Source organism: Episyrphus balteatus, chromosome 4 (assembly GCF_945859705.1).
Source record: "Episyrphus balteatus chromosome 4, idEpiBalt1.1, whole genome shotgun sequence".
Lineage (NCBI taxonomy): Eukaryota > Metazoa > Arthropoda > Insecta > Diptera > Syrphidae > Episyrphus > Episyrphus balteatus.
This window is the reverse complement of record NC_079137.1, coordinates 9,481,576-9,493,355: the sequence shown is the minus strand read 5'-3', so window position 1 is coordinate 9,493,355 and position 11,780 is coordinate 9,481,576. Positions and strand designations below refer to the sequence as shown.

At 29.8% G+C, this 11,780-nt stretch overlaps 1 protein-coding gene across 1 annotated transcript; it reads left to right on the top strand.

Moving 5' to 3' along the window:
* The first annotated feature begins 9,533 nt into the window (after positions 1-9,533).
* On the top strand, positions 9,534-11,452 carry LOC129918512 (uncharacterized). The gene has a single exon (XM_055999104.1). It carries the CDS (start codon positions 9,944-9,946, stop codon positions 11,381-11,383), a length of 1,440 nt encoding a protein of 479 aa, XP_055855079.1. The 5' UTR covers positions 9,534-9,943; the 3' UTR covers positions 11,384-11,452.
* The last annotated feature ends 328 nt before the right edge of the window (positions 11,453-11,780 follow it).

Sequence of the window (11,780 nt, the reverse complement as noted above, 5' to 3'; positions counted from 1 at the left end):
TAAATGTCGATAGATAAATGTCGATAGATAAATGTCGATTGATAAATGTGGATAGATAAATGTCGATAGATAAATGTGGATAGATAAATGTCGATTGATAAATGTCGATAGATAAATGTCGATAGATAAATGTGGATACATAAATGTCGATAGATAAATGTGGAAAGATAAATGTCGATAGATAAATGTCGATAGATAAATGTCGATAGGTAAATGTCGATCGATAAATGTGGATAGATAAATGTGGATAGATAAATGTGGATAGATAAATGTGGATAGATAAATGTGGATTGATAAATGTGGATACATAAATGTCGATAGATAAATGTCGATAGATAAATATGGATAGATAAATGTGGATAGATAAATGTGGATAGATAAATGTGGATAGATAAATGTGGATAGATAAATGTCGATTGATAAATGTCGATAGATAAATGTCGATAGATAAATGTGGATAGATAAATGTGGATAGATAAATGTGGATAGATAAATGTCGATTGATAAAATTCGATAGATAAATGTGGATATATAAATGTGGATAGATAAATGTGGATAGATAACTGTCGATTGATAAATGTCGATAGATAAATGTGGATAGATAAATGTCGATAGATAAATGTGGATAGATAAATGTGGATAGATAAATGTGGATAGATGAATGTGGATAGATAAATGTCGACAGATAAATGTGGATAGATAAGTGTGGATAGATAAATGTCGATAGATAAATGTGGATAGATAACTGTCGATTGATAAATGTGGATAGATAAATGTGGATAGATAACTGTCGATTGATAAATGTCGATAGATAAATGTCGACAGATAAATGTCGATAGATAAATATGGATAGATAAATGTCGATTGATAAATGTCGATAGATAAATGTCGATAGATAAATGTGGATAAATAAATGTCGATAGATAAATGTGGATAGATAAATGTCGACAGATAAATGTGGATTGATAAATGTGGATAGATAACTGTCGATTGATAAATGTCGATAGATAAATGTCGACAGATAAATGTCGATAGATAAATATGGATAGATAAATGTCGATTGATAAATGTCGATACATAAATGTCGATAGATAAATGTCGATAGATAAATGTGGATAGATAAATGTGGATAGATAACTGTCGATTGATAAATGTCGATAGATAAATGTCGACAGATAAATGTCGATAGATAAATGTGGATAGATAAATGTCGATTGATAAATGTCGATAGATAAATGTCGATAGATAAATGTGGATAAATAAATGTCGATAGATAAATGTGGATAGATAAATGTCGATAGATAAATGTCGATAGATAAATGTCGATAGATAAATGTCGATTGATAAATGTGGATAGATAAATGTGGATAGATAAATGTCGATAGATAAATGTCGATAGATAAAAGTCGATTGATAAATGTGGATAGATAAATGTGGATAGATAAATGTCGACAGATAAATGTAAATAGATAAATGTGGATAGATAAATGTGGATAGATAAATGTCGATTGATAAATGTCGACAGATAACTGTCGATTGATAAATGTCGATAGGTAAATGTGGATAGATAAATGTCGACAGATAAATGTGGATAGATAAATGTGGATAGATAAATGTCGATTGATAAATGTCGATAGATAAATGTCGATAGATAAATGTGGATAGATAAATGTGGATAGATAAATGTGGATAGATAAATGTGGATAGATAAATGTCGATAGATAAATGTCGATAAATAAATGTGGATAGATAAATGTGGATAGATAAATGTGGATAGATAACTGTCGATTGATAAATGTCGATAGATAAATGTGGATAGATAAATGTCGACAGATAAATGTCGATACATAAATGTGGATAGATAAATGTGGATAGATAAATGTGGATAGATAAATGTCGACAGATAAATGTCGATAGATAAATGTGGATACATAAATGTCGATAGATAAATGTGGATAGATAAATGTGGATAGATAAATGTGGATAGATAAATGTGGATAGATAAATGTCGATAGATAAATGTGGATAGATAAATGTCGATAGATAAATGTCGATAGATAAATGTCGATAGATAAATGTCGATAGATAAATGTGGATAGATTAATGTGGATAGATAACTGTCGATTGATAAATGTCGATAGATAAATGTGGATAGATAAATGTGGATAGATAACTGTCGATTGATAAATGTCGATAGATAAATGTCGATAGATAAATGTCGATAGATAAATGTGGATAGATAAATGTGGATAGATAACTGTCGATTGATAAATGTCGATAGATAAATGTCGACAGATAAATGTCGATAGATAAATGTGGATAGATAACTGTCGATAGATAAATGTCGATAGATAAATGTGGAAAGATAAATGTCGATAGATAAATGTCGATAGATAAATGTCGATAGGTAAATGTCGATCGATAAATGTGGATAGATAAATGTGGATAGATAAATGTGGATAGATAAATGTGGATAGATAAATGTGGATTGATAAATGTGGATACATAAATGTCGATAGATAAATGTCGATAGATAAATATGGATAGATAAATGTGGATAGATAAATGTGGATAGATAAATGTGGATAGATAAATGTGGATAGATAACTGTCGATTGATAAATGTCGATAGATAAATGTCGACAGATAAATGTCGATAGATAAATGTGGATAGATAACTGTCGATTGATAAATGTCGATAGATAAATGTCGATAGATAAATGTCGATAGATAAATGTGGATAGATAAATGTGGATAGATAACTGTCGATTGATAAATGTCGATAGATAAATGTCGACAGATAAATGTCGATAGATAAATGTGGATAGATAACTGTCGATTGATAAATGTCGATAGATAAATGACGACAGATAAATGTCGATAGATAAATGTGGATAGATAAATGTCGATAGATAAATGTCGATAGATAAATGTCGACAGATAAATGTCGATAGATAAATGTGGATAAATAAATGTCGATTGATAAATGTCGATAGATAAATGTCGATAGATAAATGTGGATAAATAAATGTGGATAGATAAATGTGGATAGATAAATGTCGATAGATAAATGTCGATAGATAAATGTCGATTGATTAATGTGGATAGATAAATGTCGATAGATAAATGTGGATAGATAAATGTCGATTGATAAATGTCGATAGATAAATGTCGATAGATAAATGTGGATACATAAATGTCGATAGATAAATGTGGAAAGATAAATGTCGATAGATAAATGTCGATAGATAAATGTCGATAGATAAATGTGGATAAATAAATGTCGATAGATAAATGTGGATAGATAAATGTCGATAGATAAATGTCGATAGATAAATGTCGATAGATAAATGTCGATTGATAAATGTGGATAGATAAATGTGGATAGATAAATGTCGATAGATAAATGTCGATAGATAAAAGTCGATTGATTAATGTGGATAGATAAATGTGGATAGATAAATGTCGACAGATAAATGTGGATAGATAAATGTGGATAGATAAATGTGGATAGATAAATGTCGATTGATAACTGTCGACAGATAACTGTCGATTGATAAATGTCGATAGATAAATGTCGACAGATAAATGTGGATAGATAAATGTGGATAGATAAATGTCGATTGATAAATGTCGATAGATAAATGTCGATAGATAAATGTCGATAGATAAATGTGGATAGATAAATGTGGATAGATAAATGTCGATAGATAAATGTCGATAGATAAATGTCGATAGATAAATGTCGATAAATAAATGTGCATAGATAAATGTGGATAGATAAATGTGGATAGATAACTGTCGATTGATAAATGTCGATAGATAAATGTGGATAGATAAATGTCGACAGATAAATGTAGATAGATAAATGTGGATAGATAAATGTGGATAGATAAATGTGGATAGATAAATGTGGATAGATAAATGTGGATAGATAAATGTGGATAGATAAATGTCGATAGATAAATGTGGATAGATAAATGTCGATAGATAAATGTCGATTGATAAATGTCGATAGATAAATGTGGATAGATAAATGTGGATTGATAAATGTCGATAGATAAATGTCGATAGATAAATGACGACAGATAACTGTCGATTGATAAATGTCGATAGATAAATGTCGATAGATAAATGTGGATAGATAAATGTGGATAGATAAATGTCGATAGATAAATGTCGATAGATAAATGTCGATAGATAAATGTCGATCGATAAATGTGGATAGATAAATGTGGATAGATAAATGTGGATAGATAAATGTGGATAGATAAATGTCGATAGATAAATGTCGATTGATAAATGTGGATAGATAAATGTCGATTGATAAATGTCGATAGATAAATGTGGATAGATAAATGTCGACAGATAAATGTGGATAGATAAATGTGGATAGATAAATGTCGATAGATAAATGTCGATTGATAAATGTGGATAGATAAATGTGGATAGATAAATGTCGATAGATAAATGTCGATTGATAAATGTGGATAGATAAATGTGGATAGATAAATGTCGATAGATAAATGTCGATTGATAAATGTGGATAGATAAATGTCGATAGATAAATGTCGATAGATAAATGTCGATAGATAAATGTCGATAGATAAAAGTCGATTGATAAATGTGGATAGATAAATGTCGATAGATAAATGTCGATAGATAAATGTCGACAGATAAATGTCGATAGATAAATGTGGATAGATAAATGTCGATTGATAAATGTCGATAGATAAATGTCGATAGATAAATGTCGATAGATAAATGTCGATAGATAAATGTCGATAGATAAATGTCGATTGATAAATGTGGATAGATAAATGTCGATAGATAAATGTCGATAGATAAATATTCATAGATCAATTTTCATAAAATATTATAGAGCACTTCTGATTATCGTAGAACCTTGAAATTTGGTAGAATGTTAGAGCTGGTTGTTTATTCAAATTAAAAAATTTAAATTTGAGAATTTCAGCCAGGGGGCGTGGCAACTGCCTATTTCCGGTGAATTTTCATCAAATATTATAGAGCATTTCTAACTTTCGTTTTTTAGTAAGATATGTTGTTTTGACTTCGTTCAAGAATAAGATTATTTCGAGTTGTGTCCTATATTTTTTTTAAAGAATTTTAATTTTTCGAACGAAGGAACTTAGTTGTGCTGTTTTGACCAAACACTTATTTAAAAGTATAAACATTTTTGATTGGTCAAAACAGCACAAGTTGGAGTTATGCCATTATGATCAAATATAATTTTAGAAAAAAGGATTTAAGTGTGGTTAGGGCCATTGAATATCTTTGGAACTAGTTTACTTAGAGTTATGCAGTTAAGACCAAACGAAAATAGATTTTCGAAAAAAATGAACTTATGCTGTTAATACCAAACTCCATAGATTTCTATTAGAAAATCGTTTTTTTTTTTCTTTCTTTTGTATAGAGACAAGATTTACATCAAAATGTAATTTTAGGAATATTGAGGACTTATTGCTTCTTTTAATTGGTGATTCAATTTTGCTTTTGAGTTGAAGAAGAAGAGACCGGAAAAAACCAAGGGGCTCCCCCTGCTAAATACAGGAAGATATATAAAAAATTGGAATTGTTTTTGTTGATGTTTGCTTTTCTCTATTAGATACTTATCAATCATTTAATTTTTTTTTTACGAAATAACTGATAAATTATTCGCATGTTTGTTTGAGCAAAATTTTTGATTTAAAACGGGTTTTTAAAGTTTGGTGGATTGTAAATCCGTCCGTATTTTGAAACATCAATGAATCCGCAAAATGTGTTCGGATACGGAATTTCGAACAGCGAAAATTCGAAAATTCCACTGAAGAAAATGGTCATTAAACTGGCGGCGGAAAACAGAAATGTTCTTAAGTCCTAAGTAACAAAGTGTTCAAATTTCTAGAAAGTGTAAAAAATCAGTTTATATAAATTGCGAGCGTAAGCGAGCAAAGAATTTTTTTAAGGGAAGTAAAGTTTACCCATTCTTAACCTTTACAAAAACTTATTTCATACAATTTTATACAAAATTGAAAAATAGAAAAAAGAAAAAAAAAAACAGTTTTTATCACTGAGATTTTGTATTTTAAATTTAATTGGGAATTTTAAAAGCAAAATTTTATATAATCCAAGTTGCTGGGCAAACTAATTATCTGCTTCAGTTGAGAAAAAAAAAAAAACAAACACTAATCTTAAATTGTTTAATTTATTTTTTCTTTCCTACTTTTGCAAAAAGTGGCCAATGTATGCTTCGACTCATCTCGATGGAATTATGGAAATCGAGTGGAAACAAGCCAATTTCAATTATTTGATTGTTTTGAATAAAGAGAAGAGACATGGTTTTTCGGATTTTATTATTTCTGAGACATTTTCATTTAGCGACCGCGGGGCCCCTCTAAGAGCGGGGCCGTGTGCGGGGGCACACTCCGCACACCCCTTCCGCCGCCTCTGTTTGTAGGGTATAATTTTCGTTATCAAAAAAAGTTACGAAAATAGGAATAATTTATTCATAAGGTTGTTCTAAAAATGAAAAAAAAAAAAATAGAGTTGCTACATTTTCTCAATTTTACACCTCAGCTGAACCAATAAAATCGCTGAATTACTCAGAGTGGCAAGATTTCAAGATTGTGTAGTTCCATTTCAATATTTTCAATATTATTTTTAAGCCTACTTTTTTCTTAGTTCGCTGTCATATCAAAACGTTGCATTTTTTGAAGAACCAATCAATACCTTATTTAAAATACTTTGTAGTCGTCGTCTAAAACAATGTAAATGTAAATTCCCAGACTACTTCAAACTAATGGATTTCAAATGGCTAGAAAGTTTTATTTTACTTAAAATTAAAAATTAATCATTAACAGTATCCCTTAAAAGTCAACTTACAGTGATTTCGTATATAAAATGGTTATATAATCAATATTGACCTTTTAGACGACACCCTGTATCTTTGAAAAATTGACGTAGGAAAATAGTAAATCAATCAAATAATTCCCTATAGTGGAAAAGTGATTCAAACAAATGTTCAGTCATGAATTTCCCAGCAGTAAGTCTTGTTGTTTTCGTTGCAGTGCTGACTGCAAAGTTCTTGGCTATAGAATCTAAATTAAACTCAACATTTTTGAAATTAATCGAAAATGTCAATACAATTGAACGATTTGAAAGTTTTTTTCTTCTGAAATCATCTAAAGACTCTTTTTTCGATGATGAAATCATACACAACCTAACTGAATTGCTTCTTATTCCAGTCATAGTCGGGACTGAAATTTCTTCATTTTACTTGAAGAAGGAATTCAATGAAAATCTATTAGTTATTGTTCATTTTGATTCAACTGATTTGCTACTTCAAAAACTTTTCGAATTTCTTCAACACTTACGATTTTGTAAGACAATTTTTGTGCTGAAGAACTCAGCAAGAAATGATTCGGAACTAAGGAGTGTTTTCAATTTCTGTTGGGAAAATAGAATGGTTAATGTTATAGCAGTTCTTCAAAATTTCGAAATTTCTTTGGCTTACTACAGTTATAACAATTTTGGAGGTTTTAAAATTGAAGAATACAGATGGAAGACAAAGCAATCATGCATTTTTCCAAATCGAATGCGAAATGTAATGGGATCAACATTACCAATTCTTTTCGGAGGTTCGGAACCAGCAGTGATTATTTCAAAGAAATCTGATATTTCGATTACTGGTTTTGTTGGAGAAATATTTCAAACTTTTGCTAAGAAACACAATGCCACATTAAATACTTCGCTTATTAATACTGTACTTTCGTCCAACGATATTCATCATCTTGTTTTAAATGGAACTATTGAAATAGCAGGTACTGGTTTGGTAATTGTTAAATTTCCAATCGAATATTTTTCATACCCATACACGGTTTACGATTGGAATCTGATGTTGCCTGTGGAACCGAACATTCACATTTATAAGGTCTTTGCTTTTGTTTTTCATTGGGAAATTTTTCTGTTAATTCTTTCTGCTCTCTGTTACGCTGGAAGTGGCCATTTTTCTGTCAGTTTCACAAAGACCTTTATTGAGACGTGATTTCTTCTTCAACATTGATTGCTTTCGTGGAATTCTCGGACAGCCATTCTATCAATTACCAAGAGTTTCTTTCACAACAAAAATCATCTATTCATGTATATTTCTACTTGGAATCATGATTGTAACGTCATACAATGCATTTCTTCAGTCTTTCATGACTCGTCCTCCTAAACAAGGAACAATAAAATCCTTTAATGATCTTCAATCGTCGGGTATAAAAATCTATGCACTTCAATTTGATATCGATGAGTATTTCTTAAAATTGAATCCCAAATTCATGCAAGATTATTCAAATCTATTTTTAATCGAACGCAGTTTTGAGACATTTACAAAAGTTCGAAATAGTTTGAATTCCAAATATGCATTCACAGTTGGTAGAATCAAGTGGGAGATTATTGAAAATCAACAAAATTTCTTTGGTCAACAATTGTTTCGCTGGTCGAATGAATTGAGCTTGTTCAAAAATTTGCTATCAGCTATTCCATTGAACGAAAATTCAATTTATAGAAAAATTTTGGATCATCATATTTTGGAAACACAATCAAGTGGATTATTGGATTTTTGGATAAAGAGAGGATTTTATGATTTGATGAAGGTTGGAAAAATTAAGAAGTTAAACTTTGGATTTAATTCGAAATTGCATTCAATGAAAGTTGAAGATTTGAAATGGATTTGGATATCAATGGGACTGGCGTTTATGGTTGCTATTTTGTGTTTCTTTGGAGAAATTTGTATTTTGAAATTAAAAAATTAACAAAATTTTGATTGATCCGTTATAGATAATATAAATAAGGATTTTTAAATGTTGAAGTCAAGTATGAAATAAACCTATTTAAATGTGGATTGTTTAAAAATTACTATATCTTAGTTTTCTTTCAAAATCTTGAAGTGTATTTTTGGTTATTATCTAAAGTTTTCAATGTTGCAATAGCTATTTTATGCATGTTCATTATTTAATATTTATTGTGTTCTGATTTATAATTACTCCTTTACTTATTATTACTTTAGTCTCCAAACTTGTCTACTAGATTACAACATAATTATCTTGAATTTAACAAAACTCTCGAAAACGCCCCTCTCATCTTCAATTTTAGCAGCAATTTACTAAAGCTTACCAAAATATTCTACAACAGCTAGGTATCTATCATTCATTATCTTGTGAAATTATAAGGATAGCAGTCAATATATATACAATGAAGTATAATTGCTCAAGATCTGCTGATTAAACTTCAGATGAAAAATTGCTAATAATTGTTTCCAGGTTTTGTTTCTCATAGAGTTAAAAATCTATCAGAAATCGAAGTGGAAAATTTACAATGCTTCGAAGAATTTAATATTATAACAGACTGGAGAGCGTGACCTTTAAACTTCAATTAATTTAATAGGGCACACGCTGCAGTTTCTAAAAAATTGATAAAGGCAATTCGAAAAAATATCGAATATATACTCAAATAACTATTTAGTCATGAATTTTTCTACCAGGAGTCTAGTTGTATTAGCTGTGATTTTCACAGCTGAATTTTTGACATCTGAAGCTACATTTAGTTCGAAGTTTTTGGAGTTTCTAACAAATATCAACCAATTTGAGTGTTTTTCAAGTGTTTTTCTTCTTGAAGGATCAAAAGAACATTGTTTTGAAGATGAATTCATACGTAACACTACAATTTCTTTGGATATTCCAGTTATTCTATCAACAGAAATCTCTTCATATCAACTGAAGGAAAGTTTCAATGAAAACCTTCTAACAATAGTTAATTTCGAATCCAGTGATTTATTTCTTCTTCGGCTTTCGGAATATCTACAACACCTTCGATTCTGCAAGACTATTTTCATACTGAAAAATTCAACAAGAAATGATTTAGAACTGGAGAATGTTTTTAATTTCTGCTGGCAGAATAGAATGGTCAATGTGGTGGCAGTTTTTCAAAATTTCGGAACTTCTTCAACTTACTATTCCTACAGCAATTTTGGAGGTTTTAGAATACTCGAATTTGTTTGGAGCAAGAAGAATTCTGTTGTTTTTCAAAATCAAATGCAAGACCTAAATGGTTCAACATTGCCAATTCTTTTTGGAGGAGTAGAGCCAGGGCTGATCATCTCTCAAGACGTTAACGGTGATAAAATATTTGGTGGATTCTTAGGACACATGTTTCATGCTTTTGCCAAGAAGCACAATGCCATCTTAAACACATCTAGCGTTAATACTTCACTTTCATCAAACGATATTCATCATATGGTTTTGAATAGAACAATTGAGATATCAGGTGCTGGTGTGAAACTTGTACAATTTCCCATCGAATATTTCTCATATCCGTACACAACTATGGATTGGGGTGTTATGCTGCCTGTGGAGTCAAGTATTCCTATTTACAAGGTGTTTGCGTTTGTTTTTCATTGGGAAGCCTTTGTTTTAACAATGGTCTTCATCTTTTTACTCTCTGTTTTACTAAAGGCTAGTGTGATTTTTTCGGGAGCACAAAGGCTCAATTTTATGCGTGATATCTTCTTCAACATTGATTGCTTTCGGGGAATTCTCGGACAGCCATTCTTTCAATTACCAAGAGTTTCTTTCACAACAAAAATCATCTATTCATGTTTATTTCTACTTGGAATCATAATAGTTACTTCATACGATGCATTTCTACAGTCTTTCATGACAAAACCTCCAAGGACCGATCGAATAAAATCCTTCGATGACTTAAAGTTATCGGGATTAAAAATCTACGCACTAAAATTTGATGTCGATGAGTATTTGTTCAAATTGAAGCCTAAATTTATGGAAAAATATTCAAATTTATTTATAAGTGAAAGTAATTTTGAGACATTTACGAAACTTCGAAATACACTCAATACGAAATATGCTTTCACAATTAGTGAAACAAAATGGGAGATTTATGTAAATAGACAAAAATATTTTAGTCAACAATTGTTTCGTTGGTCAAAAGAATTGTGTTTGCTGGAAGATATGTTATCAGCTATTTCTATAAATGAAAATTCAATTTTTAAGCAAATTTTGGACTTTCATATTTTGGAAACACAATCAAGTGGATTGTTGGATTTTTGGATAAAGAGAGCATTTTTTGAATTGATAAAAGTTGGAAAAGTTGAAAAAGTAAACATTAGAATTAATTCGATGAATTCAATGAAAGTTGAAGATTTGAAATGGATCTGGATTTATATGGGAATATCTTTGATGGCTGCTAATTTGTGCTTTATTGGAGAAATTTGTATTTTTAATTTGAAGAAACGAGGTAATAATCGAAAACAAATTGTTGATCGTATTGGATTATCAAGAAAAATATTAAATTTGTTGATTAAGGTGCGATTTATTAAGAAATGAGTCATTAATTAAAAAAAATTACTATTATTTGTGTGCTGCAATATATTTATTTTTATTAAAAATCAGAAATTGTTGTTTTGTAAACCACTTGATTCTCCTTTTATTGATTAATTAGAAGAACTAAATAAAGAATTTTAACTGTTACCAATTTTATTTTATGTTTATGTTTACAATATTTTTACAGAAGAAGCGAGTTTTTTATAGTTCCTAGACGTAAGTAAATTATAGCCTTTATTTTTACATTTTTCGATATTTAATACACTAGTCACTCCACATTTTAACGAATTATACGATTCACGTGAAAGTCTTAATTTAAAAGCCTTTAAATGGGGGTTAAAAATAAATTTAAGCAATTTTTTTTTCTTAAGAATTGCTAAGACAGACGGACACAACGCTT

Coding starts and splice junctions, on each gene's coding strand:
- LOC129918512 (XM_055999104.1), top strand. CDS start 9,944: ATGGTCAATGTGGTGGCAGTTTTTCAAAATTTCGGAACTTCTTCAACT.